The sequence below is a fragment of the Eulemur rufifrons genome, chromosome 24 (assembly GCF_041146395.1).
Source record: "Eulemur rufifrons isolate Redbay chromosome 24, OSU_ERuf_1, whole genome shotgun sequence".
Taxonomy (NCBI): Eukaryota; Metazoa; Chordata; class Mammalia; order Primates; family Lemuridae; genus Eulemur; species Eulemur rufifrons.
The window spans coordinates 10,044,796-10,072,760 of NC_091006.1; the positions used below are offsets into that span (position 1 = coordinate 10,044,796).

The window sequence follows — 27,965 nt, forward strand, 5'->3', positions numbered from 1 at the left end:
CGGTGGCTAGGCTGGTCCTTTCACAGCCGGAAGTGGCCCTCCCGGGAGGCGTGGCTGAGGCGCTCTTGCCTGATACGGTGGCCCGGCGGGCCGGGCAAAGAGTGAAATCTCGCGCGATCGCGCTGGCGCCGTCGGGGACGGGGCGGGGCTGGCGGCGGGGGCGGGGACCCGGAGCGGGAAGATGGCGGCGGCGCAGGAGGCGGACGGGGCCGGCAGCGCCGTGGTGGCGGCCAGGGGAGGCGGCTCCGGTCAGGTACGGAGGCCGAGAGGGGACTGAGGGGATTCTTCCCCAGCCGGGGGGCCTCCCATGGGGCGTGTCCTGCTGCTTTTCACGGAATCTGGTGCACTGGGGGCTCCTTGCCCAGAGGGACCTTGAATACCCGGCCCAGGGGAGGCCAGGCCTCCCGGGTATGCCAGACAGTGCCGGGAACGGGGCCCTGTTGCGTGCCAGGTCCCCTGCACTCTCGCGCCAGGCGGCCACCAGGCTTATGGCTCGATCGGGGAGACAGTGGCGGGGAGGGGGCGCAGACTTGTATCCTGGCGCCCTGGGTTCTTGACTCCGCAATTCCAGGCTCCAAGACCTTTCGTAGAGTGATCTGGCTTTCTGTGTCTTGTTCGTAGTGCTTGAGGTATGGACAATGATTTATTGCGACTTTTCTAGCTTTGGGGAAGTCAGGTAATTATCATGAGTAAGGGCACGGACTGTGGAGGCCGGCAGACCCATTTTACAGACGGGAATCCAGGGAACAGTGAGATTAAGGCGCTTCTGGAAGGTCACCCAGGTTAGGTTTGGGATCCATCCCATGTAGAAATTAGCAGACATTGCTGACCTAGGGAGGTCGAGGCTCTGGTATGGGTGTGCTTTTAGCATAAGGTAGTCATATGGGGTAATTATTTCAGGTGCTGATGATTCTTTGTTTTTGTTTTTGTTTTTTGTTTTTTTGAGACAGGGTCTGTCTCTATTGCCCAGGCTGGAGTGCAGTGGTGTCATAGTAGCTCACTGCAAGCTCAAACTCCTGGGCTCAAGCGATCCTCTTGCCTCAGCCTCCTAAGTAGCTGGGACTAGAGGTGCTCGCCACTGTGCCCAGCTAATTTTTCTATTTTTAGTAGAGATGGGGTCTCACTCTTGCTCAGGCTGGTCTCAAACTCCTGAGCTCAAGTGATCCTCCCACCTTGGCCTCCCAGAGTGCTAGCTAGGCTTACAGGTGTGAGCCACCGTGCCTGCCTGCTGATGACATTTGACCAATTGCTACCTAGACGAAACCAAGGTTGCAGAGCATACCAGTTCAGGCAGCCACCGTTCAGGCATTTGGGGAATAGGTGGAGTGACAGCAAAGTGCTGTCGACCCACCCACCGGGATGAATGTCAGTGACATGTGGGAGGCAGCTCAGGGGAGAGGAGTGCAGGTTGGAAGGGGAGAATGAAGCTGACTCTCTTTGTGACCTTGGGCAAGTTCCTTTCCCTCTTACACCTCTATTTCTCCCGTGACAACATATAAACAAAGAGTTATAACCCTGAATAATCAGGGTGGTGACAAAAGTCTGTGTCAGGGACCAGGGGAGCCCAGAGGAGGAGCAAATAATATAACCTGGGGAGGACACCAGGAAGAAATTTGTGTGATAGAGCCCACCATATCTGGTCTGAATCTTTTTAGCATTCTCAACCAGGGCCTGACCTCAGGGACAGCTCCGGAAGTGTTTGTTGAGTTAGTGCTGGAATGAAGACTCAGTCCCTGTCTGGCTGAAAGGAAATCTTTTCCCCTCTGAGTTTCTGTTGATTATTGGGTGAGGAGTGGTCTGTGAGACCAGGGCTCAGGTTGCTCTGATTGCCTTGAACTTTCACATACTACTTGATCTTCTCTTGTACGACCTCTCCTTAAAAATGATCAAGACTTATCCCTTTGCCTTCAGGATAAAGTACAAATTCTTTAGTAAATCAAGGCCTTGCATGATCTGACTCTTTTCTTTTTCTTTCTTTTTTTTTTTTTTTTTTGAGACAGAGTCTCACTCTGTTGCCCAGGCTAGAGTTCTGTGGCATCAGCCTAGCTCACAGCAACCTCAAACTCCTGGGCTCAAGCAATCCTCCTGCCCCAGCCTCCCAAGTAGCTGGGACTACAGGCATGCGCCACCATGCCTGGCTAATTTTTCTATATATTGTTGGTTGTCCAGCTAATTACTTTCTACTTTTAGTAGAGATGGGGTCTTGCTCAGGCTGGTCTCGAACTCCTGAGCTCAAATGATCCACCCGCCTTGGCCTCCCAGAGTGCTAGGATTACAGGCATGAGCCGGTAATCACGCCCGGCCGATCTGAGGCCGATCTGACTCTTTCTTCAGACTACACTAGGATTTCTGAAACTTGGCATTATTGACATTTTGGATTGGATGATTCTGCTTTGTGGGGGCTGCGCTGTGCATTTTAGGATGTTTAGCAGCATGCCTGGACTCTACATACTAGATATCAGTAGCATATCCTCCCTAGTTGTGACAACCAAAAATGTCTCCAGACGTTGCCAGATGTCTGGGCGGGGGATGGGGGGGCAAGATCATCCCTGCTTGAAAACCGCGGCACTAGAGGAGGATCAGCTACTCTGAGCCTCTGTTATTTCCAGGAGCGTGCCTCCCGATATCTTTCCTCATAACCTTTGCACATGTTTCTGCCCTCCTTACCTGGCTGATCGTTACTAGCCCTGCAGATCTCAGATGTCCCTTCCTCTGGAAAGTCCTCTCTGACCCTTTCAGACCTCTCAGACTGGGTCGGGTGCCCCCTCTGGGCTCCCAGTGTCTCCTGGGGTCCCCTGTCCCAGCTCTACCCACTCTAGATTGTCACTGTCCAGGGACTGGTCTGTCTGTCTCCTCCATTGGACTGGAAGTCCTAGCAGGGCAGAGCCAGGAGTGCCTTGGTCCCCACTGCTTCCTTAGCACTGCTCATCTCAGAGCTGGGCACAGAGGAGGTGCTCAGTGTTTGTGAACAAATGGTTCTTGAAACAGAAGCTGGGCTGTGGTGACATTCCCTGATGCCCACGGTGGATCCAGGCAATCAATGAGGACATGCTGCAAAGCCTGGCTTCCTCCACCCGCTGCCCAGCCCTTGTGGTCTCAGCTGCTTCCGGGGCCCCTGAGCAGATATTCCTGGGGATTGTGTGTGAGTTTGAATGTGCAGGTCCAAGAGCAGGAAGTGTGTCTTATAGTCACTGCTGTGTCCATGGCCACCACCACCCTCCCCCAACCCACAGGGTCTAGTGCAAAGTGGGGGAACCGTTGGTCCAGTCCCCTGCTACAGCCAGCTTTTAGCCAGGAGCTCAGACACAGCCCACAGCCCTGCCATTCATTGCTTCTGCTGGTGGGTGTTGAGTCCACACCACATGCTAGGGCCTGTGCTAGTAGTGGGGATACAGCTGTCAACAAAACAGAGGCCCTGCCCTCTTGGAGCTCATGTTCTAGTTGGGGCTAGAAAGGGGGAAGCACAGAGGATTAGGGACACACAGTGAAAAGATAAATAAGAAAAATATATGGGGTCTCAGATGGCAGTAAGTGGCATGGACAGAAATAAACTAGGATGGAGATAGGAAGTGAGGGGTGGGGAGAAGGATTGCAATATAAATAGGTTGGTCTGGGAAGACCTCTCCCAGGAGGTGACATTTGAACAAAGACCCGAAGGAGATGGGGGAGGGAGTCACAAAGATATTCGAGGAAAAAGCCTTTCAGATAAAGGGAGCAGCCAGTGCAAAGGCCCTGAGGTGGGAGGTGCTGAGTGCGTTGAAGGAACAGTGACAATGCCAGTCATGCCTGGCCTTGGGGGCCATGGAGAGGACTTTGCTTTTGCTCCGAGGGAAGTAGGAGCTACTGATAGTTACCTTTTTATTGGCGTCAAATTTAGATACTGTAGCATACACTCATTGTTAGTGTAGAGTTGGGTGGTTTTTAGTACATTTATACAGTTGTGCAGTGCAACCTTCACCACAGTGTCTCTGAGAATACTTGCATCCCCTCAGAAAGTTCCCTTTGCAGTCTGTCAGCTCCCAGGCCCGGACAGCCACTGAGGTGCTTTCTGTCTATAATTTTCTAAAAATTTCTGAAGCATGAAAGTAGACAACATGGGCGTTTTGTGTCTGGCTTGTTTCATCTGGCACAGTGGTTTCAGGGTTCGTGTTGCTACATGGATCTGCAGTTGTTCTTTTTTATTGCCGAGTAGCATTCCCAGATCCATCACAGTTCATTCATTCATTCACTGAAAGAAATTTGGGTTGTTTATAGTTTTTGGCTATTAAGAGTGACGCGATGTGCAGGCTTTCGTGTGGATGTGTGTTTCTGTCTCGGATAGCACCTAGCAGTGGGTTTGCTGCTTTGTACGGTAGGTGCGTGTGTAACTTGTTCAGTAACTGCTGTGTTTTCCAGAGCGGCTGCACCATCTCATGTTCCCTCCAGCAGTGTACCAGGCTTCCTATCTGTCCACATCCCCACTTGCACTCCTGGTTGTCCGTCTTTCTGATTGTGGCCATCTTAGTGGGTATCAAGTGGCATCTCATTGTGGTTTTATTTATTTTTTATTTATATTTTTTAAAAAATATAGAGACAGGATCTTGCTCTTGCTCAGGCTAGTCTCGAACTCCTGAGCTCAAGGGATCCTCCCGCCTTGGCCTCCCAGAGTGCTGGGATTATAGGCGTGAGCCACGGAGCCAGCCTCATTGTGGTTTTAATTTGCCTTTCCATGGGAGGGCTCCCAGTCAGATTGCCCATCATTATGGGTAAGAGAAGAGACCTGGGAGGCAGCCAGATGTGGGTTCAAATCCTGACCTGACCTCAAGCCTCTATTCCTGACCCTGAATCAGCTCAGACCTGCTGAAACCTTACATAGACACCCCAGCTCTTCTGGGAGCAAGGCCGGCCCTGAGGAGGCTCGTACTTCATCCTCTCCCCGGAACATGGCTGCCACCGTCTCAGCCTGGGGGTCTCACCCAGACGTCACTTCCCCCTGCTTGTTTTCCAGAGCACTTTTTCCATTTACCATTTCTAATTACCCTGTTTACTGTTAGCACGTGTGTTTCCCTTTAGACCCTGAGCTCTGGGCAGGCAAGGCCCAGAGCTGTGTGGCCCCCACTGGTCCTGACACCTAGCACAGGGCCTGGCACACAGTAGGTGTGCAAGAAATATTTTTTTTCAACACGTGAAGGAAAACTTTTCTGTCCCCAAAATACCAGCATTTTTACAATTTGGCCCTTGGGTCAGAGAGGTGAAGCGGCATGCCCAGGTTGTCATAGCCAAGAACTGTGGGACCAGGACTCCAGCTAGGGGTCCATCTGACCCTGGAGCCCCCACCTTTTACCACGGTGCTGTTCCATGCTTTGGCAGAGGACAGAAGAGAACTCGCTGGTGAAGGGGACAGGAGGTGACAAGTGACACATTTAATGAGCGCTAGTCCCAGCTCCGCCTGGCAGCAGGGGCCTCTGTCCCTGTTCCTGGGGTGTTTGCTGTCTGGTGGGCATCGCAAAGGAGTGGGCTCGTGGCTGGGGAGCCTCAGAGGGGAGTGGGTTTGCGTGGTCTGGGCGTCCAGGGCAAGCCATGCAGGGAGCAGTGAGTCACCGTGTGTGTGTTGACTCCACAGGTGTTTATCACACCCTGCTCTGTGCCTGGGAAGCCGCAGGGTGCAAGGAGAAGGATGGGCAGAATTTCTCTATCTTGGGCCCTTCCAAACCTGACATTCAGACACTCTCTGGTTCCGAGCGTCTGTTTCTGAGTGAAGATTCCTCCTCGGGGAAGCCCTGTCTGACTTCCTAGCGTGTCTTCCCTTCCCGTCTGTTATCCTGTCACGGGGCGTCCCTCCTGTGACCTAGACAAGTGGCTTAACCTCTCTGAGCCTCCGTTTGCTCAGCTGCCGAATGGAGCTGTCCGTAGTTCTGGCCTCACAGGGTTACTGTGCCGTGTTCTGCCACACACATGTCCGCTGTGGCTCCTGGCAGCACAGCTGACACTCTGTTCGTCTGTGTCTGCCTCGCCTGCAGGCCTGGGAGCCCCTGGAGGACAGGGCTGGGCACAGGGGATGCCTCAGGAACTATTTGCCTAGGGAAGAACCTTTCAGATAAACTCCAACCTTGAAGAATCTGGCTCCTGCCATGAGACCCCTTCTGTTGTTGTCCCCAGTAGCCACCTCCTTGCATCCTGCCCCAGCCCCAGGGAACAATGGACAGTCATCAGAATCAGACTGACTGTCTCTCGTCTTCTGTTTCTGCACCTGCTGATTTCCTCACTTCCTCCTTTGTGCTGCTGGCTTGCTGTATTTTAGATCTCAGCTCCGTCGCCCACTCCTCCAGGAATCTGCCCTTAACCCCTAGACTAGACCAGGCGCCCCCTTTGGGCTCCTGCTCCTACCTCTGCCCACTCTGGATCATCACTGTCTAGACATGTGTCTGTCTTCCCCGCTGGATTGTTGAACCCCAGGAAGACAGCACAGGACTGTCTGGGTCACCACTGTGTCCCCAGCATTGGGGAGGCACTCAGGGATTGTTTTCCTCCTAAGAGAAGAAGACCCACCAGCCTTCCTAGGTGCTTTTGTTTATTCATTCTGCAGTCATTGATCAAGCGTGCCCTCTATGCTCAGTCTGTGTTTGGCCTTGGTGCATGGCGGTGCCTAAGACAGCGCCTGTGTCTCAGGTCCTGTTTTTCCTCTTTATCCTGGCCTCTGTCCCCCACAGGTGACCAGCAATGGCAGCATCAGGAGGGACCCACTGGCTGAGACCCGGCCCCAGAACCCACCACCACAGCCAGCACCAAATGCCTGGCAGGTCATCAAAGGTGTGCTGTTCAGGTGAGCAATGGGGTTTTGGTTCATTCACCAAAAAATTCAAATAAGAAAGGCATAGGGAAGAAAGGAAAAATCACCTCCTGAGGTTGATGATCCTTACTGTATTGGTGGAGATTCTTTTTTTTTTATGATAGAATTTTTTTTAAGGTTTTTTTTGTTTGTTTTGTTTTGTTTTTCTGTAGTAAAATATACTGAAGTAGTTTGCTAAGGCTTCTGTAAGAAGACTGAGTGGCTTCAATAATAGAAATAAAGAAATTTATTTTTTTGTAACTCTGGAGGCTAAAAGTCCAAGATCAAGGTATAGGCAGGGTTGGTTTCTTCCGAGTCCCCTCTCCTTGGCTTGCAGAGACCTGTCTGCTCCCTGTGTCTTCATGTGGTCCCTGCTCTCTGTGTGTCTGTGTCCTAATCTCTTATGAGGACACTACTCATGTTGGCTTAGAGTCTACCCTAATGACCTCATTTGATCTTAATTACTTTTTTTAAAGACCCTATCTCTAAATATAATCACCGAGGTACTGAGGGTTAGGACTTCAACATATAAATTTTGAGGGACATGATTCAGCCCACACCTATCCATAACATAAAATTTACCATTGTAACCATTTTCAAGTGTACAGTTGGTGGCATTAAGTACATTCACGCTGTTGCACACCCATCACCATCATCCGTCTCCGGAAACTTTCTTATTTTGCCAAGCTCAAACTCCGTGCCCGTCAGACACTAATTCTTATTTCCTCCTCCCCCAACTCCTGGCAGCCACCTTTCTACTTTCTGTCTCTGTGACTTTGACTATTCCAGTTGGCTTCTGCAAGTGGAATCAGGCAGCGTTTGTCCTTTTGTGACTGGCCGGTGGTGACCCTGTACATGTGGATTCACATGCCTGTTCCTGGGCAATGGGGACACAGGGTCTGAGGGCCCGGGGAGGTGCTGGCTGGGAGTGGGGATATATACCCGGCACTGGGTGCTCTCCCTGCCTGCCTAGACCTGGTGACAGTCTCCTCCTCTGCTCTGGGCCTTTGTTCACTCATCTGCAAAATGGACATCCCCTCCCTTTTTGGAGAAGAGACCAGGCTATGCACTTAGGCAGTCAGCGCCCTCCCCCATCAGCTGTAAGTAATCTCATGGCAGAGGTGTTTGAAACAGTCATTTCTTTGGTTAGAACATCTTCACGTGGCCATGGCCAGCTGCAAAGGAGGCTGGGAAATGTGGTCTTCATTCTGGGAGAGCAAGCACCCTGCTGCAAAGCAGGGCTTCTGTAGCGAGGAAGAAGGGCAGAGTGGTTTTGGAGGGGCAGCTGCTCATCTCTTCCATATCATTCTATTAAGTTTTCCCCGAAACTTATAAATAATATGTGTTTATTGTACAAAACAAAATAATTCAAACAATACAGAAGGGTATAAATGAAAAAGTATAACATATTGGTGTGCATCCTATGAGCCCATACCTTTTTAATTGGCCCTAGGGATTATGTAAGGATGATCACAGATAGAGTTAATTAGGATTTCTCAGCATCCTAAAATAGAGGAAAAATTAGGGAAAATAGAGAAAAATTAGAAGCTGGGATCAGCTAATGAAATTTGAGGGGGCGATTAGCATCAAATAGCATGTAAGAGCACAGGCCTGTTCTGACATCTCAGCCCTGCCACCTCTGAGCTGTGTGGCCTGGGCAGGTGCCACCCTTTTTGTGCCTCAGTTTTCTGCTCACAGACAGGAATCTTGACAGTTAGCTCAAGGGTCATCAAAAGGATTCCAGGAGAATTGGTGCCAACCAGCGGGGACAGGACCTGGCACACACTGAGGCAGTGTTGGCTACGATTGCTTTTGTAGATGGCTTTTGTTGTTTGATGTAAAAAAAAAACCCTTAGAAAATATGTCATAAAGAGAAACAGCTAGAAAAATAGCCCACGATCCCCGATGCAGTCATCATTCTGGTGTGGGACAGAACTGCCTGCCTGGTGTCCTTCAAGAGTGTCACGCAGGATGCCGAGAAAGAAACCTCCCCTCTGTGTTCATCCTCAACACTCGGGCATCGCTCCTGACATGTGTGTCCCCAGCGTGTCGCCTGTGGGCCCTGTCTGTTGCCCTCTCCACTCCCACTCCCAACCATGGCCAAGTAATGACTTAGGATTTTCTTATATATCATCTTTTTTTTATTCTCCAAGCAGCTTTGCATAGAGATTATTTTTATCTTTCTCTTCATTTTTTACATAAGAGGTAGCCTGTTTTACACACTGTTCTGCTCCTTGAGTTTTTCATTAACAATATATCTTTGAAATCTTTCCACGTCAGTACATAAGGGAACTTCCTTCAGAGAGACATTTTTAATACAGTCACAGTGTAGGCTAATTTCCTTTCTTAGAGCCTGGCAGCACCAAACATCAGTTCGGGTGGGTGCTCAGAGACCATCTCAGCTGGAGTTCTAAAAATGGGATTTGGGGTTTGTTTTCAGGGGCCCATGAACTCCCCGAAGCTTCAAGCAGATTCTGTGAGAATGGCCTTTCTGGGGGCTGGGGGGTGGTGTCCATGGTTTTGAGCACATGTGGTTACCTGGAGTGGGAGGTGGGGTAGGCACTGGGTATATAAAGGAATGGGGTGGGAGGGAGGGTATTTATTATATATATCTTTTCACATATTTAAAATTCTTCTGAACCTATGAACATAGACTACCTATTCGGGGTGGGAGGGAGGATTTAACGTCTATTTTATTTGCTTAAATAAATTGGAGAGCATTAGAAAGGTCTGCTCCCCTGCGGGCCTGGCCGCGTGGATGAAGGGCGGTGTCCGCAAGACTGTGGGTGTGTGGATGCACACGTGTTCTTGGGGGACAGGGGATCTGGAATCCTATAAAGGTCTGGTATGGTCTGCCTTGTTTTATACATGAGGACCCAGGAGCCCAGAGTGTTAGGACCCCCACAGGTTACACACTCAGCCAGGGGCAGAGCTGCCTGTGGCCGTCCCTGCTGCCACACTCTCTCTTGGTGTAGTTACTAAAACAGGAGCCTCTCCTGGAGCTGGTGGGATCCCCAGAGAGTGCCACTTTCAGACCTTGCCCAGCTGTGCGCCTCAGGGACTTCTTGGGGAGGCAGCAGATGGCTCAGCTGGGCCACGGCCCCTGAGACCCCAGGCCCCAGGGCTCCGGGGTTTCTACAGGCAGAGACAAGTCCCTGTGCCCAATCTTGCCCCTGATCAGGGCTCAGCAGGGAGGCACCCTACCCACGCTGGAATTCACTCATAGTATTTTTTCATTCCAGAGTTTTTTGTATGCCTTTTTCCTATGATGAGAATAATAGTAATATCTAACGCTTCTAAAGCACTTACTGGGTTTGGACTAGTCTCCATTCCGGATGATGTGTATTTGTATAATTTAATGCATTTAATGCTTATAAACAATCCTATGAGAGTAGGTACTGTTACTAACAGTAGAGGAAATGGAAATCTAGAAAGGTTGAGTCTTGCCTGAGGTCACACAGTCAGTAAGCAGCAGAGCTGAGCTACAGATCCAGGTGTTGTAGTTAAAGGCTGGGTGCTTAACCTCTTTCTGCTATATTGCTTTTCATACCTGTAATTAATAAGTACTTGCATCATTTCATAATTACATAGCTGCATGTATCTGAGAGACCTAAATTAAAACAATAGAGGTTTATTTCTCTCTCCTGTACCAGTCTGGATGTATGCAGACCAGGATTCTGCAGTTTTCTGTGACCCAGACTCTTGTTCTACCACTGCCAGGTTTTGCCCCTTATCCTCATGGCCCACAATGGCTGCTGAAGATCCAGCCATCATATATACATTCTGGACAGTAGGAAGGAAGAAGAAATCAAGAAGAGAGACTCCTTTTCTTTAAAGACACTTAGTCCAACATAACACGCTGTTTTAGGAGTTTCTTTATTGAGGGAGATGGGGAAGATGGATGTTGGGAAACAACTAGCAGTTTAGCACAGTTTTGTTTTGGGTCTTTTGTTCATTAAAATTCAAGTAAAGAAGAAAATAAAAATCATATAAAGTTGGCCATCATTATTATATTGGTGGTGATCTTTTTACATGTTGATTCAGATGCATGCTGTTATATTATGCACAATTTTTAAGACTGTTTTTTTCTTTCCCCTCTTCCCCCAAACCAAAAGAATCAGTTTTAAAGTCTGATGTGTATCATTTTGTACCTTTCTCTGTTTTTATTTTTATGTCTTTATAGATAGATAGGTGTTTGGGGTTTCTTTTTCTTTTTGTTTTTGCCTTAAAAAATTATGTTAATGTGCATAACATAAAATTTAGCATTTAGCCATTTTTAAGCATACAGGTCTTTGGCATTAAGTACATTCACATAGCTGTGCAACCATCTCCAGAACTTCTTCATCTTCCCCAACTGAAACTCTCTCTGCCCATTAAACACCGAACTCCCCATTCCTTCCTCTGTTAGCTCATGTTTGTTGTTTTTTAACATAGTTTAATACACAAAAATGGAATCATATTCTATACACTTTCCTTCATCTTTTTGCTTTTAACAGTATATCCTGGAAATATCTCCAAGTCAATTACAATTCTAAGACTTTGCGATATTGTGTTTATTTGATCTTGTGAATTGAAAAAAAAAAAGACTCTGAAATATTTGTTTTACCCAAGAGACTTATTTTGTTTCTATTTCTATTTTTTCTGTGATATTATGAGTATGAGTACTTCTGAAGCTCCCTTGATACACATTTTGAGGATTTTATAACTCAGATTCTGAAACTTCACAGTTCCGTGTTCCTGAGCTGCTCTAATTGCGTTGGTATCTGTTGTTTGTGCTGGTTCTTGCTCATAGCGTCTTGTTTACTTTTGTGCCTGGCTTGTCTTTGGTTGCGTGTTGGTCTTTATACTTGAAAAGTCATTTCAGGCCTAGGATGAACATATTTACCTACAGAGAGGATTTTCTTTGCTTCTGTCAGCTGCCCGGGGACATTAGTAGTCCAGGGTCTCTTTGCACCGGGTTTAAGGCTTGAGCTTCCCTGCGTGACTCCTGACTCCTCGCAGAGTGGCCCTGCATACCTGCTGTGCAAGTCCTGGGGGGAGAGGGGAGGCCTCCTGCTTCTCCCCTTCCTAGGGGTGGAGCCCTGTGGGGTCTCAGCTCCTTGTAGGGTAGGTCTCTGGTTACCTCATATGGGCCGTGGGCTAGCATTTCTGTCACCCATCAAAGCACCTAGCAAATGTCCTCAGACACATGAGGAAGCTTCTAGAACTTGTTTACTTCATTAGGTTCCCACTTTCCCTGCAGTTTTGCCTGGTAGATCTGCAGTCTTGTCCATTCTTTAGTGCTTTTAAGAATATACTGTATACTTACATATGTTCCTATGTAAGCCTGGTAAAAATTATGTGCAAGAGTACATGCATGAGAATACATGAGTGGTAGATATTATCACTATAGCAATATATATAATTATAAAGTGTACTGATATATTTTTAGTATGTTGATTAATTTTATCAAGCTTTTTCAGTTCTTTCCAGTGGGAGAGTTGGTCTAAACCTAGTCCACTGTTACTGAAAGAGGGACTAACCCATTACTTACTATCTGTTTTTCAAATTATCAGTTGACTTGAAGTTCAAAAATGTTCTTTCTAAGGTTCTGTGCCTCTAAAATGCTGGGATTCGAGATTCTTAGGTCCGCTCACTTGGGGATTCCAGGGGGCTGGATGGCAGGTTGCTCAGTCTGAGGTTTTGCAGGTCTGAGCCCCTGTAGCCTCGTGGTCACCAGGAGCCCCTGAAGGCCTCGGGTGGGTGTTCTGCGTGGGGACCAGGGCAGTACCAGGCCCCCCACACTGACAGACAGTGGCGTTTGGGGTCTCTGGGGCATCTTATCTTCTCGCCAGCCCTGTGACTACGTTTTCAAGGGCCCTCCCCCCCGTGGCCACCAGCCCCGGGCCAGGCCCCAGCGTGTGCCGAGTCTGAAGGCAGTCGGGCAGGCCCGCGGAGGAAAGAAGAGGCTTGGGGACTCACCACCCCTGCTTCCCTCCTCAGGATCTTCATCATCTGGGCCATCAGCAGCTGGTTCCGCCGAGGGTCGGCCCCTCAGGACCACACAGGCCCCGGAGGAGCCCCGCGCGTCGCCAGCCGCAACCTGTTCCCCAAAGACACTTTAATGGTAACTGCTGGGTGGCAGGGCAGACACGGGAGGTGACGGGAGGGGGCGTGTCTGAGTCACTGGCCAGCAGTGCTCCTGCGGCCCTCGCCTGTGCTCTGTCCCTAAGCCTCAGAGCTCCGACCGGGCAGGCACAGCAGCTGGGAAGGCGGAAGATGGTTCAGGGAGCTCCTGCCCGTTTCTGTCCCTAAGTTCTAATTGGCAGGCTGCCAGCCTCCCAGAGTGCTTTGCTCGTTGACTTCACAGGCTCAGACCAGGACAGACGTGGTGGCATGAGAAAAGAGAAAATTTATTCTATCCACTGCTACTCCCCTCTCCACCACCTCTGTCCCCTCAGTCATTGTTCCTGTTAGTGTGCTGACCGCTGCCACAGCTCCTCCCCTGCTCGCCAGGATCAGCCTGCCGAGGCTCTGGGGAGCAGGCCTGAGCTCTGCCCCCTCCCCTCCCGACAGAACCTGCACGTGTACATCTCAGAGCACGAGCACTTTACAGACTTCAACGCCACGTCAGCACTCTTCTGGGAGCAGCACGACCTTGTGTATGGCGACTGGACGAGCGGCGAGAACTCAGACGGCTGCTACGAGCACTTCGCTGAGCTCGACATCCCGCAGGTGGGGGCAGCCCCTGGTTTCTGGCCCCGCAGCTGCTGGGCTCACGCTGAAGGGCCTTTCCGGCAGCCCACTCCTAGCCCGGGCATCGGGAGTTCAGGCTCCAGGCTTGGCCCTGGCCCCAGCTCACATGCTCTGTGACCACAGGCAGGTCCCCGAGGTCTCTGGGCTTTGCCCTCCCCCATCTAAATAGATTGGCCTAGGATCCTCCCAGCTTCTTCTAAGGTTGTGTAGTCCTGGACTTTAAACCAGTGAAAGACTAGTCATTGTTCCCGGGGATCCAGCCATCACCAGTTTGTCAGAAAGCACAGTTGCAAAGTAATATTAATAAACATTGATTGAGCACCAAGCTAGGCTGACTCATGGAAACCTCCCAGCAACCCCAAGAAGTAGGAGCTATTGTTATCCCCATGTGACAGATGAGGAAACTGAGGTCCAGAGAGGTAAAGCAACTTATCCAGGGTCACGCAGCTAGCGAGAGATTCAAACTCAGGCTCTCTGGCTCTGGACTCTGGCAGCCTGAGTTCACATCCTGCCTCCTCCAGGTATCCCGGCCCAACACGCAGGCTTGGTTAGGCTCCCTCTCTGGGTTCTCACACCTGCTGGGCTTCCCCATTCCAGCCCTGTCCACTCTGGGTCCTTGCTGTGTGGGACAGGTCTTTCTCCCTCATGGGATTATGAGTCCTGTGAAAGTTAGCCTGGGGCTGTCTTGGTCACTTCTGTGTCCCCAGCATGGGACTGACTGCAGAATTAACAAATGTTGAACGAATGAGGGGGCAGCTCTTCTTTGGGGAATGGCTGCCTTTGTTCCTTTCTCCCTGGCAGGCCTTTTCAGCCTCTGACCAGGGTTGGGATTCCTGCTCTGTTTCTGTCGGGATGACTGGAAGCAGGGTGTAGACGTAGTCTCTCTAACCTGCACTCAGGAGTGACCACCACAGAGACCTCAAGCCCTGCCTCAGGCCCCACCGCAAGATCCAAGGAAGGCCCGGGGCCCGGCAGGCCTGGCAGTGAGATCTGCTCTAAGGACCTGGATCTAATCTTTGAGGCTTCAGGGTGGGGCCAGGATGGACTTAAAAGGCAGGAGAGCCAGGTGCTTTGGGCTGTGCCTGTAGTTGGAACCACTCGGGAGGCCGAGGCAGGAGGATGGCTTGAGATCTGGAGCCGGGGGCTGCGCTGCATTATGATCTCGCCTGAAAGTAGCCGTTGCCCTCTAGCGTGGGCAACATGGTGAGACCCTGCCCACCCCACCCCCCAAAAAAGGAAGGAAAGTGTGGAGGCACAGTGTAGCCAAGTATCTTGAGCTGTGCTGGAAGATGAGACAGAGAGGGCTCAAATCTGGCCTTTGCCTTCCACCCAATGCCCTTGAGCAACTGGCCTCCCCTCTCAAAGCCTCAGTTTCCTCATCTGTATCAAGAGAACAGTCTCCCTTCCCTGGGAGGCAGGGAGAGTTAATGAGACAATATGAGAAAGGCCTGGGCAGAGAGGGTCTATCTGGACATAGGCCACAGAGTGTGGAGGTGGAACAGAGTGTGCGAGAGGTAGAGCACACAGGGGCCCAAAGACTGGGTGGGTTCCTGTCTACTTACCGAGTGTTACATAACCCCTTTGCCTGCGTCCTGGTCACCTCATCTTGAAAATGGGGTAGTAACATGACCCACTCCAAGGGGTTTACATCTGTTACACAAATGTTAACTCATTGTATTAGGGAGGTGCTGTGTAAAGCGCCCAGAGCAGGGTCTGGCCCATGGTAAGAGCGAGGTGTTAGTCCTGTCTGATGAATTTCTTGAGAGCTCGTGGTTGAGCTCTCACTCTGTGCCAGGCACCGTGCCGAGCGCTCTGCATAATCCATCGTGGCTGGTGCCGAGATGACCTGCATCCTACTGTGGGGCCCTGAGGCTCAGGGAGGAACCCTGAGCTCACACAGCCATCACAGGCTAGAGCCGGGGTCTGAATCCCAGTCTGCCTGACTCCAGCATTTGGCGCTTTTTTTTTCTTTTGAAGCAGTCTCACTCTGTTGCCTGGGCTAGAGTGCCATGGTGTCAGCCTAGCTCACAGCAACCTCAAACTCCTGGACTCAAGTGATCCTCCTGCCCCAGCCTCCTGAATAGCTGGGACTATAGTCATGTGCCACCACACCCAGCTAATTTTTTTCTATTTTTGGTTGCCTGGCTAATTTTTTTTTTTCTATTTTTTGGTAGAGATGGGGTCTAGCTTTTGCTGAGGCTGGTCTCGAACTCCTGAGCTCCAGTGATCCTCCCACCTCGGCCTCCTAGAGTGCTAGGATTACAGGCATGAGCCACCGTGCCCGGCCCAGCATTTGGCTCTTTAACTGCTCAGCTACACTTCCCACTGAGCACTCAGTAAATGGCCGGATAATTGAGGGGTGGGGAAACTGCTGGGGCAGGTGTTGTGCAGGGCGTTAGTGTTCCCTTCTCCCCAGCTGGCCAGCCCGCCCACCTGGCCCCTCTGTGTCTTGCAGAGCGTCCAGCAGAACGGCTCCATCTACATCCACGTTTACTTCACCAAGAGTGGCTTCCACCCAGACCCCCGGCAGAAGGCCCTGTACCGCCGGCTGGCGACAGTCCACATGTCCCGGAGTAAGTCACTCTCCTATAGCCAGATCCCACCGTCCAGGGGGCTGGCATCCTGGGAGCCTGCGCTGAGGGAGGCTGGGATTGGTGGGGCGGGCTCAAGCCCCACCCACCTCCTATGAACTCTGTGGACACCCAGTGGACAGACCCACAGAGGAGGGGCTTGGGGACCAGAGAGGAATCTGCTAGAAAGAGCAGATGGAGGTAGGACTTTTGGAGGAGAGGAGATAGTGTTCACCAAAGGAGAGGGCCAGGGTTGGCTTGTGCTCAGCACAAGGCCCGAGAGAAGTAGATGCTCAAGGATGATTTGTGAATGAACAGTGGGTTGAGTGAGCAGGGGGAAGCGAGAGGGCCTTGGAGATCGCGGATGTGACCTCTGTGGTTGTGTCAGTTCAGCCCCTGTGAACAGGCACTTCGCAGACTTGCTGCGTGCAGGGGAGTCAGCGTTCGAGCATGTGTTTCATGGAGTGGTACCTGGCTCCCAGGTGGCCTGTAGGGATGAGCCCTGCGAGGCTGTGCCGTGAGTCACCACTTCCCCGAGGTGCACATCTGAGCAGCGCCCTTCCTTGGTGGGGGCAGGTGGTGAGGGACCACGTGACTGGATGAGGGCTTCCATTTCAAGGACTGTCCCCCATTTTCATCCTGGCTGGCTGCCCGGGTGGTGCTGAACCCCCCACGGGAAGAATCCCGATTGTGTGAACAAACCCCTGAGACCTTCCAGTGACCCCGAGGAACCCGGGTCAGGGCTGGATGTTTGCAGCTTCCTATACAGCCTCAGATTGAAAGTGAGGTTTTTTTCTCTACCCAGGGCACCTTGTTAAATATGTGTAAATCTCTGATTGCAAGTATGTGGTTTAAAATTCAAATAATTTGTCAAGATAGTGAAACCCAGCAGTCTGCCATCCACCCCTTCCCATCCTGTTCCCTGTAGGCAACCACTTTCAAATTCATGTAGCTGTTTCTTCTGCCACTGAACCTCTATGGCTCTCATTATTTTTTGTAGAAATGGGGTCTTGCTATGTTGCCCAGGCTGGTCTCAAACTCCTGGCCTCAAGTGATCCTCCCACCTCAGCCTCCCAAAGTGCTAGGATTACAGGAGCGAGCCACCGCACTTGGCCAGTTTTCAGTTTTAGTTGTTATCTGTTGACTTTCTACTCGGGAAGAGGAAATCCCAATACAGGAATATAGTTTTGATTAGATTAAGACTCTGTTTAAATGCTTTTGAGTATGTGACTATTACTCACATCCGAACCACACAGTTGAATATAGTTATTGTATTTTTCCTTTCCTGTCTGTCTTAGTCCTTATTCTGTTGCTTATAACAGAATACCTCAAACTGGGTAATTTATAAAGAAAAGGAATTTGTTTCTTACACTTATAGAGGCTGAGAAGTCCAGGGTCGAGGGGCTGCATCTGATGTGAGCCTTCTTGCCGGTGGGGATGCTGCAGAGGGGGCTGAGCATGCTAGCTCAGGTCTCTCTCCCTCTTCTTATAAAACCACCAGTCCCATTAATCCATTAACCCATTAATCCGTGAATAGATTCATCCATTCATGAGGGCAGAGCCCTCATGACCCAGTCCCTTCTTAAAAGCCCCACTGCTCAGTCCTGCAACATTGGGGGTTAAATTCCAACATGAGGTTTGGAGGGGACAAGCATTCAAACCATAGCACTGTCTAACTTCTTGTTTTCCAGAAGGTTAATAATTGTTGTCATCTTTTCACTTGCCTGGCTCTTTTTGACTTTTTTCCTTGTGTCCACTGTCTTCTGATTGTCAGCCTTAGAAATCTCCCACTGTGCCCATTTCAGCAGACCTGGAGAATGGCTGCCTCCGAAAGCCCCCTGTTCTCCTAAAGTGAACTTTGTGTACTCCACCGAGCTTTTATTTTATTGAGGGCTATTCCAGACATACCCTGTGGATTTGGTAACGATCCGTCGGCTGTTTCTGGGTAGTGCAGTAACAGATGTAATTCTATTTGTGTGAGTTAGGTCTTTCCTACTTCTTTTGGTGTAAAAATACCCTAAAGGATGATGATTTTTTTTGTCATCATCTACACTGGATGAAACGAAAAGTTGGTGCCCCTATGTCGGTCTCCAAAACTGATTTGGAAAAGTCTCCTGGGATGGCCAAGTGCCATTCTGAGTGTGCCTGTGCAGCGTGCTCTGTGGGCTGTTCCACGCGGCTGGCCTCCCTGTGGCAAGATCTGCGAAGAAGCGGGCACAGAAGGAGCGGCCTGAGGGGGTGTGAGCTGCAGGGATGGTCCCCACAGAGGTGTCCCTACACGGGGGATGCGTCTGGGGTCTGGGTTAAATTGCCCGACTCCTCAGAGGTCACCCTGAATGTGACCCAGGTCGGTGGCTATTTGCTCATGTCCTCCTTACCCCCATGTGATGATCACGTGATCTGTGTCACTGCGTGGTGAGGTCGTGTTCACAGTCAATGTGACAGTTGTCAGCATGGTCTGTAAAATAGAAACTGCAGCCAGTGGACCTGAAGAGACCCCAGGATCATCCGGGCTTCCCTCCCCAGCCTCAGAGCAGGGACCCCTGAGAGCAGGGCCATAGAGGGGCTTGGAGTTAGCCACCTGCCGACTCCAGGGCGGAGGAGAGTGTGGGATCAGAAGAGCCCCGTTTCTCCCCAAAGGGCCAGTCATCAGTACTCCGAGCAGCACCGTCCCACAGGGCTGGGGTGCAAGCCAGCGACATCTTTGAAATTTTCTAGTAGAAAAGAAAGAAAGAGCAAAGGTACAGAGAAACTTAGAAATTACTGTTCATAATAGTTCCACTGAACTCCACACATTGTCATTTCAGCATATAATGAATAAAAAAAAGGAGTGAGATATTTTTTTTTTTTTTTTTTTTTTTTTTTTTTTTTTTTTTTGAGACAGAGTCTCACTCTGTTGCCCGGGCTAGAGTGAGTGCCGTGGCGTCAGTCTAGCTCACAGCAACCTCAAACTCCTGGGCTTAAGCGATCCTACTGCCTCAGCCTCCCGAGTAGCTGGGACTACAGGCATGCACCACCATGCCCGGCTAATTTTTTGTATATATATTTTAGTTGTCCATATAATTTCTTTCTATTTTTAGTAGAGACGGGGTCTCACTCTTGCTCAGGCTGGTCACGAACTCCTGACCTCGAGCGATCCACCCGCCTCGGCCTCCCAGAGTGCTAGGATTACAGGCGTGAGCCACCACGCCCGGCCGAGATATTTTATTTTACATTCTTTTTTTTTTTTTTTTTCTTTCTTGCACCAAGTTTCAGAATCCAGTGTGTGTCTTACATCACACCACGTCTCAGTTTGGACCAGCCACATTTTCAGTGCTCAGAAGCCACATGTGGCCGGTGGCCCCTGTACTGGATGGCACAGCCCTAGAAGCTTTACATCCGAGAAAGGGGGGCTCTTTCACCCCACTGGAGCCGGGTCCATCTCATATCGTAGTCCCATCTCCATGCCTCCGAGGCGCAGGCTGTGTTCTCTGCCTGCGCCGAAGCCTCTCTGCCCTGTGCCTCCCTGTCCGCCAGCCCCTCCTCCCTTCCCTGGGCAGCCCCTCCCAGGTGCGGAACAGCAGTGGAGTGTGTCCCCTGGAAATCATTCTCCAGGGGACACGCTTGGTCCCACCCTTGGGTGTTACTGCTCCCCTGGACATGGGGGCAAGCTCTGAAATGAATTAATGATACAAATGACGGGCAATGTGTGTGTTGACAGTAAGAGCAGCAGGCCCTGGGCCCCGTCACAGGCCCCGAGCCAAGAAGTGGGACTGCTTTTTCCTTACCCCTAGCGTCCCTCTGCTTGTAGAAGACAAAGCCAGGATCTTCCCCGAGAACCCCCCCTCTCAGCCAGTGCCCCTTCCCATCCCCCCGTCTCTGCCTGGTCCCAGGGGGCAGGATGGAGAGTCCCAGGAGGGCAGGCAGAGTTTGCCTTCCCAGCGTAGGGAAGAGCTCAGGGCACCGCGGCCAGGGTGGCGGGGGCAGTCGGAGCATGAGCAAGCACGAGCCTGTCCTCCCGGCAATCAGGGCGGGGGGCAGGAGCCTGTTGCCAACCTGGCCTTTGCAAGAGGAAGTGAGGTTGACTTCTGGCTGGGGAGTCACAGCCCCAAAGTGTTTTTCACTTTGGTTTCTCATGGTGGCGGCTCCAGGCCTTCTCTGGAACTGTCCGCAGCCTGTTTATGGTCACGTGTTCAACTGGTCGTCGCTGGGCCTGTACAGGGGCACGGGGTTCAAAATAGGGCCGGCCCTGCCCACGTGGGGTTTGCAGACTGGTTGAGGGGACAGCCGGCACTGGGCAGGTGAATTTGGAGGTGAAATCTTGTGAGGAATAAAGCTGGTGAGGAGAATGGCTGGGTAACCTTGTCCAGTGGGGCGGCTAGGGAAGCCCTGTGGAAGAAGGGACATTTCATCAGGGACTTGAAGGCCGAGGAGGAGCCGGCCATGAAGACTGTGTAGGGGAACATGTTCCCGGGGACGTCAACTGCACTTCTGAAGGCCGGGGGCCGGCGTACGTGAGTGAGGCAGGCGTAGCAGGAGGGCAGGGGGCTGTGGTGAGGGTCTGGGCTTCCAAAGCAGCCGGACGCCATGGTCAGATACTTGATTTAAAAGAATCGCTAGCTGTCCTCTGGAGAGAAGGTCACAGCGGGCAAGAGTGGCTGCCAGGAGGCCAGCAAGAAGGGGACCCCAGTCATCCGAGAAGGAGCCCGTGGCTGGCCTGGATGGGCCCACGGGTGGGAGAAGGGGTCGGATTTGAGGCGTGTGTGGAGGGTGCCCCTGGGCAGGCTGGTGGAATAGATGAGGCAGATTCTGGAGAAGGCAGACTCCGGGTTTCTGCCTGGGGCGATTTGATGATGGTGGTGTCCCCGTGGTGAGATTTGGGGAGGCAGCTCAGGTGCCCAGGTCACGCTGTCCCCAGCAGGGGAAACGCAGGGGTGGAAGCCAGAGACCACGAGCAGCCACGTGGGGCCATGGTCTGGTGTCTGGATGCTGCAGGTGCCTGCAGGTGGCATGTCCACCCCCTCCCTGTCTCCCTGCCTCTCCCCCCAACAGTGATCAACAAATACAAGCGCAGGCGATTTCAGAAAACCAAGAACCTGCTGACGGGAGAGACAGAAGCTGACCCGGAAATGATCAAGGTAAACAGGAGCAGGGCCATCAGGCCGGTTCACGGCCCAGCATCAGACCATGGGGGCTCTGGTCCGTCACCACTGCTGAGTCACCACCGCTGACTGCCACAGGGGCTTGGTCAAGCCACTCCCCTCCCTGAGCCTCGGGCTCCTTCTCTGGGAAGTGGGGTTAGGAACCAGCTGCCCCAGGGAGCAGGGAGGACTCCAGGCGAGGCCACCGGGGCCAGTGCTCACGGAGCATGTGCTCGATGCACACATGCAGCCTCCCGCCAGCCTGGGAGGGGCTCCCATCACCAGTCCCGTCTTCAGATGAGGGCTCTCGGCCACAGTGTCACAGCCAGGAAGCGGCAGGGCAGAGCGGAGACTCACACCCATGCAGCCAGGCCCAGGGCCCAGGCGAGTGGGCACAGGAAAGCGTGGCTCTGGTGGGCATCACAGGATCGCTCGTTGCTGTTACTCCTGGTGGGCTGGGGGAGCCGGGGGGCTAACCTGTGGTGGGCACCCAAAGCCTTCCTCTCTCAGCAAGGTGGTCCTGGGTGAGGGGCTATTTCCCGCTCACGGAGGTGGGGCTGCCGTGTGCAGCCTGCCGTCCTGAGGCCGGGCTTTGCAGCTTGCCACGGGCCAGGCCCTGCCTCTGCGGGCTCGGTTTTCTGCTCCATGGGGTGGGAGGACCCTGTCAGGTGGCGGAGAGGATCCTGGTGGCAGAGTCTGTAAGGCCGGGGGGAGCCCTCCAGCAGCGGTCACCGCGGTGGTTGATCTGCTGTCACGATCGTCACGGGAGCCCTCAGGAAGAAGTGAGTGGAGGCCAGGGCCCCCCAGGCACCTCCATCTGCCTCTGAGGCCCACCCCCCACCTCCGTCTCCCCGCAGAGGGCCGAGGACTACGGGCCCGTGGAGGTGATCTCGCACTGGCACCCCAACATTACCATCAACATCGTGGACGACCACACGCCGTGGGTGAAGGGCAGCGTGCCTCCTCCCCTGGACCAGTGTGAGCCCCCAGCCCTGCCGGCTGCTTGCAGAGGCTTCGGGGAGGGTGCTGGGGGCCCACTTCCTCCTCTTCTCCTGGCCCTGTCCCCCCGAGAGATCTTTCTCGTTCTCCACCCTTCCTGAGCTCCCTGCCGTGCCCTGCCCCTCTCTCTCTTACCCGCCCCCTTTCCTACCCCCACACCCAGTGACCCTGGACTCCCCCCTGTGCGCCAGAATCAGTCCACAGACAAGTCTCATCCAGCCCACAAGCTGTTTTCAAAAAATGTGCATTATTTGCCAACTTTTGAAATTGAGGCAATATCACTTAAAAATCCAGATTTCTGGCTGCTTTTATAAAACTGGGATACGTGATCACCGTGGGGCAGCTGGAGCTGAGCTGCGGCTGCCCCCTTTGGATGTGGCCTGCCCACCCTTTCCACCTGGTCCCCTCCACTGAGGTTGGGCCCTTCAGCTTCTCAAGGCGCAGCCCAGAAGTGTCCCCTGCCCTCTGGTCTCTGTCAGAGCAGTCCTGTTGGGTCCCTGCAGACATCTGAAGCCGAGTGGGTGCCCCGGCCTCCTGCCCGCGCTAAGCAGTTCCTCCCGCCCCGTGTGCCCGCAGATGTGAAGTTTGACGCCGTGAGCGGTGACTACTACCCCATCATCTACTTCAACGACTACTGGAACCTGCAGAAGGACTACTACCCCATCAACGAGAGCCTGGCCACGCTGCCGCTCCGCGTCTCCTTCTGCCCGCTCTCGCTCTGGCGCTGGCAGCTCTACGCCGCCCAGAGCACCAAGTCGCCCTGGAACTTCCTGAGTGACGAGCTGTACGAGCAGTCAGATGAGGAGCAGGATTCTGTGAAGGTGGGCGCCCCGGGGCTTCCCAGCACCTTGCTGGGCTGCAGGAGGCAAGGGGAAGTGGGGAAGTGGGATCTCCCTCCTGGCGCTCCCCTGCCCACAGTTTCACAACCTCCCAGGCCCTCTCCCTGCAGCAGCAGGAAACGGCCCCAGCTGGCTCCGGGGTCCTGTCCCCGAGGCCTCTCTGTGTGCTCGGTCAGGCCCTCTGGGTCTGCACCTGCCCCTGCCTGCTTCTGTCCCAAGCCCTGCCTCCCCGGCTTTCGGCTCTGACTGCATGTCTCTGCTCTCTCCCTGTGTCCTTAAGTATGTGCCCTGGGCTGTCGCCACAGTCGGGCCTGCTCCTCACTCCCAGGGCCCCTCACCTCTCTCCTGCTGGGTCTCTGCCTCTCCTCTGTTGCTGTCTCCCCCGTCTCTTCTCTGTCTCTCTCTGCACATCACCCTCCTCTCTGTCCTCTCTGCCCATCTCTGCCCCACACTCCTCGTGGCTGGCATGCCCCTGCCCTCTCCGGGTGGCCCCAGGGGCAGGTCTGTGGGGAACGTCTTCAGGGCTGGGGGGGGGGCTGGGCTGGTGAAGGTGCCACGTTGGTAGCTCCCGGGCAGGGCAGGGCAGGGCAGGGCTCACAGGTATGTCTCGCAGGTGGCCCTCCTGGAGACCAACCCCTACCTGCTGGCACTCACCATCATCGTGTCCATCGTCCACAGCATCTTTGAGTTCCTGGCCTTCAAGAATGGTAGGGATGGGTCCCCGGGGCTGGCGAAAGGCCGTGCAGGCCTAGGGACGGGGCCTGCCCCCTCCCTTCCTCCTCCCCTCCTCTGCACACGTCCTCCCCCTGCCTGGGGTCTCTCAGCACCAGTCTCCAGAGGCTTAGCGAGCTAGGGAGGGGCAGTGGTCCCAAAACTGCCGACCCAGAAACTGCCACCCACTGGGCCCAGCGCTGAGGGAGGGCTGGGCCTGCTGCTCGGGCAGAGGCCAGGGCGGCACCTCCAGGAAGCAGGGCCGGGGAACTCCGAAGCCGAGAGCAGGGAAGCCCCAGAGCTGTTCCCTCGGCCCTGCCTGGCAGGCTGCCCGGTGGGGAATGGGGCCTGCCTGAGTGGGAAGTGGCCACATGCCAGGCACTGTCCGAGGCACCCTCTCCAGGTAGCTCCTGAGTCCTCACAGGAGCCATGGCCCTGCAAGGTCACTTGCCCACCGTCACACGGCTCCTACATGGCAGCGCATTCCAGCCCCCGCTTCCATTCTAGGCCCTGTGGCCACTTCCTACCCCCCAGAGCATCCCCATTCTGAAGGAGGTGGCCTGCTGCCCTGCAGCTCCTGGAAGGGGCAGGGGTGATGAGTGTTACTGTTAGGACTGCTGTTAGTAAGATGCTGTTGCCGTTACCGAGAGCTACCGCCTAGGAGAGCGCAGTGTCCGAATGGCGCAGTAGCTGGCGCTGACCGCTGATAGGAAGTCTCAGCCGTCGCCTGTGGAGCTCGCTCTGCCCGTGTAGGCGCCGTCTCACGAGACCCTTCCGCTGACCATGAGCTGGGTTGGCTGTGGTCCCTTGCTAAGGTCACACGGCGGGTGGTGCGGGCCCCCCACTCACCGTGCTGTGTAGCCTCCTTGGTCTGAGGGTGGGTTCAGATCTCCCCCACCCCCTAGAACCCTGTCTCCAGACCCTTCTTCCCAGTGTGATGGGTGGAGGTGGGCAGGGTGGGCCTGTGGAATATGCTGGAGCTCTGGGGTGGGGGACTTGGTCCTCACTCCCTGGGTGCAAAGCTGGCGTTGAGCCTGTGTGGCCACAGCCCTGGCTTGGCCACTGTAGGACAGGCATTCTGCTAGGTCGGCCTCTCGTGGCTGCAGTTAGACGGATGAGCAGCCCAGGCAGGGTCAGAGCGGTGCCCATGGGGGGACCAGCGTCCTCCAGGCAGTGTCCAGGCAGGACGCTGGAAGGAGCTCTCGGTTGGAGACCAGAGCTCAGGGGTCTTGTCTGTGCCTCAAGGGTGTCTGTGGGCCAGTCTTTCACAGTGTCAGGGTCGGGGGTTGGAGGAGGTGGCCTCAAGGGACATGCCCTGCATCTCCGCGCCCAGGAGAGGCAGGTTGGCGCCGTGGTGTGGCACAGACCGGTGTCCGTCCAGATTCTGCCGTGCCCGGCTGTGTGGCCTGCCCCGGGGAAGCAGTTTCCCTGAGCAGCCCTTAGCACCTGGTGCTCGGTGAGCACCCGTCACGGCAGCAGTCACTGTCTGCGTCGGCCAAGGGACTACGCCCTGGCCACTGGTTGCTGACGTCCCACAGGAGGGCTTCAGAGGTCCTGCCTGTCTGGTGTTCCGGGTGTCGCCAGTGAACAAGAGGCTCTTCGCAGGGGAAAGGAGTAACGTTCTTCCCTCCCCCTGGAAGACCCAGCCTGGCCCCGGGGTCTGAGGAGGATGTAGGCCAGGGGGCCTGAGGGAGCTGCAGGAGGGGACTCGGGGGGCGGCGGGGGGGGGGGGCTTTTCAGCTGGTTCCCCCACCTCCCATGCACAGACATCCAGTTCTGGAACAGCCGGCAGTCCCTGGAGGGCCTGTCTGTGCGCTCCGTCTTCTTCGGCGTTTTCCAGTCTTTCGTGGTCCTCCTCTACATCCTGGACAACGAGACCAACTTCGTGGTGCAGGTCAGCGTCTTCATCGGGGTTCTCATCGACCTCTGGAAGATCACCAAGGTCATGGACGTCCGGGTAAGGCCGGCCGCCATGCTGTCTCAGGGCTGCAGGGGGCTGGGGCGGCTAATTCTGGGCCAGCCAGACCCTGGAGCTGGCCCCTGGGGGTTTCCCAGCTCCTGCCGCACTCCTAGGACAGAGGGGATTTTCACACCAGGGGATTTTTCGGGTCACACGTGGGGCAGGGGAACTGGGAACGGTGGGAAAGGGCAGGGGCTGAGGCTGGCCTGGGGGTTGGGAGCCAGCATAGCAGCTGATCCAGCCGCCCTTGTCCCCAGCTGGACCGGGAGCACAGGGTGGCAGGAGTCCTCCCCCGCCTCAGCTTCAAAGACAAGTCCACGTATATTGAGTCCTCGACCAAAGTGTATGACGATGTGAGTGTCCCCCACGGTGGGCCCAGGGGGGTGGTCTTCAGGCACCCACACACTCCTGGGGGACGGGGTCCAGGCCATCTGACTGCTAGGCCCATGCTTTATGGCCCATGTCACACCCTCTGTATCTGCCCCCCCACCTGCCCTAACTACTCACTGGCTAAGTCCAGATTCCCCAGGGCTACCTGGAAATTCCCCCGCGTGGCCTGCCAGACCAGGTATGGGTGGCTGAGGGCGGGGAGCAGGAATGCCAGGTGGGACCCGAGGAGCTGGGTCTCAGCGCTGCCCTGTGACCCCACAGATGGCGTTTCGGTACCTGTCTTGGATCCTCTTCCCACTGCTGGGCTGCTACGCCGTCTACAGCCTCCTGTATCTGGAGCACAAGGGCTGGTACTCCTGGGTGCTCAGCATGCTCTATGGCTTCCTGCTGACCTTCGGTGAGCACGCCCTGCGCTGGGCGGTGCTGGGGTCAAGTTCAGCCTGGCCCTTCCCTCTGGGGGCTCTCGGTCCTGTGCGGGAGACAGACCCGTCCCCAGACAGTGGGCAGAGGTGGGATGTGGGGAGCCCCAGGCAAGGAGCGTGGTGCTGCCTGGGGTCAGGGAGGGCTTCCAGAAGGATGTGAGCAGTACGTTTCAGTCCCCGTTCTCAGGGGCGCATTTCATCTTGTGGGGAAGCCAGGGAGGAATGCGCGCTGCAGAGGACAGAGTTGGGGTGCACAGAGCGGGTCGGGACTCCTCCAAGGAGAGCATGTTTGAACTGAGGCCTGAAAGATCCAGGGAGGGAGCCATGCCAGAGCTAGTGACAGGGGCAGGACAAGTACAAAGGCCCGAAGCAGGACGTGGGGGTGCTGGACGTGGCGGGGAGGCCGTTAGGGCTGGTGCGGCGGGAGCCAGGAGAGGGTGGGAAATGCCAGAGAGGTCCGGGCTCGGGAGGCCCCTCCCTCCACTCACGGGTGTCTTTCCGTGCAGGCTTCATCACCATGACGCCCCAGCTCTTCATCAACTACAAGCTCAAGTCCGTGGCCCATCTGCCCTGGCGCATGCTCACCTACAAGGCCCTCAACACCTTCATCGATGACCTGTTCGCCTTTGTCATTAAGATGCCCGTTATGTACCGGATCGGCTGCCTGCGGGACGGTGAGGCCTGGTGGGCAGGCGGGGGGCTCCCACCAAGCGGGCACGGGCAGGACTCGGGGCCTAGGTCTGAGGGAGGACTGGGGGGCTCAGTCTAGGGGGGCACGGCTCAATCTTTGCAGGCCCCCCACCTGTACACGTGCCTGGTCTCGGGTGGCCAGGCCCTTCCCTCACACTGCCCCCCTCACACTCCCGCAGATGTGGTTTTCTTCATCTACCTCTACCAACGGTGGATCTACCGCGTCGACCCCACCCGGGTGAACGAGTTCGGCATGAGCGGAGAGGACCTGACGGCAGCTGCTTCTGTGGCCAAGGCCCCCACGGCCGCAGGGGCCCTTACACCTGCGCCCACCACCACCACAACCGCCGCCGCCGCCAGGGAGGAGGCCTCCATGTCCCCGTCCACCAAGCCCACCCAGGGGGCCAGCTCTGCCAACGAGCCCCAGGAAGCCCCTCCAAAGCCAGCAGAGGACAAGAAAAAGGATTAGCCGCTCCTAGTCCTCCTGTCCTCTCCAGCTCCTGGTGACACCCCTCCGCCCTGGCCCCCCCTCGCCTCCCTTCCCTGTCACCCTTTCCCTGGACAGATCAGGCCGGGGTGGCAGGAGGCCCCCATCGGGCCGGGGCCCAGTGTGTGATGTGGGGGCTGGGGCAGGCCAGGGCTCGTCGTGTGTGGAGGCGCCGTCTGTCCGTCTGTTCCTGTGTGTTTCCAGCCATCTCGCCCTGCCAGCCCAGCACCATTG

General features: G+C 54.5%; 1 protein-coding gene across 1 annotated transcript; it reads left to right on the forward strand.

Moving 5' to 3' along the window:
* Positions 1-181: 181 nt before the first annotated feature.
* On the forward strand, positions 182-27,946 carry CLPTM1 (CLPTM1 regulator of GABA type A receptor forward trafficking). The gene is made up of 14 exons (XM_069458496.1): positions 182-253; positions 6,690-6,802; positions 12,791-12,914; positions 13,364-13,522; positions 15,999-16,116; positions 21,145-21,230; positions 22,091-22,211; positions 22,809-23,053; positions 23,685-23,778; positions 25,549-25,739; positions 26,000-26,095; positions 26,394-26,529; positions 27,061-27,228; positions 27,424-27,946. Exons 1-14 carry the CDS (start codon positions 182-184, stop codon positions 27,711-27,713), a joined length of 2,013 nt encoding a protein of 670 aa, XP_069314597.1. The 3' UTR covers positions 27,714-27,946.
* The last annotated feature ends 19 nt before the right edge of the window (positions 27,947-27,965 follow it).

Excerpts from the sequence above, each read along its gene's own strand:
- CLPTM1 (XM_069458496.1), top strand. The coding sequence starts at position 182 with ATGGCGGCGGCGCAGGAGGCGGACGGGGCCGGCAGCGCCGTGGTGGCG. Across the intron at positions 12,915-13,363 it reads TCCCCAAAGACACTTTAATG|AACCTGCACGTGTACATCTC; the intron begins GTAACTGCTGGG and ends CCCTCCCGACAG. Across the intron at positions 23,054-23,684 it reads AGGAGCAGGATTCTGTGAAG|GTGGCCCTCCTGGAGACCAA; the intron begins GTGGGCGCCCCG and ends TATGTCTCGCAG.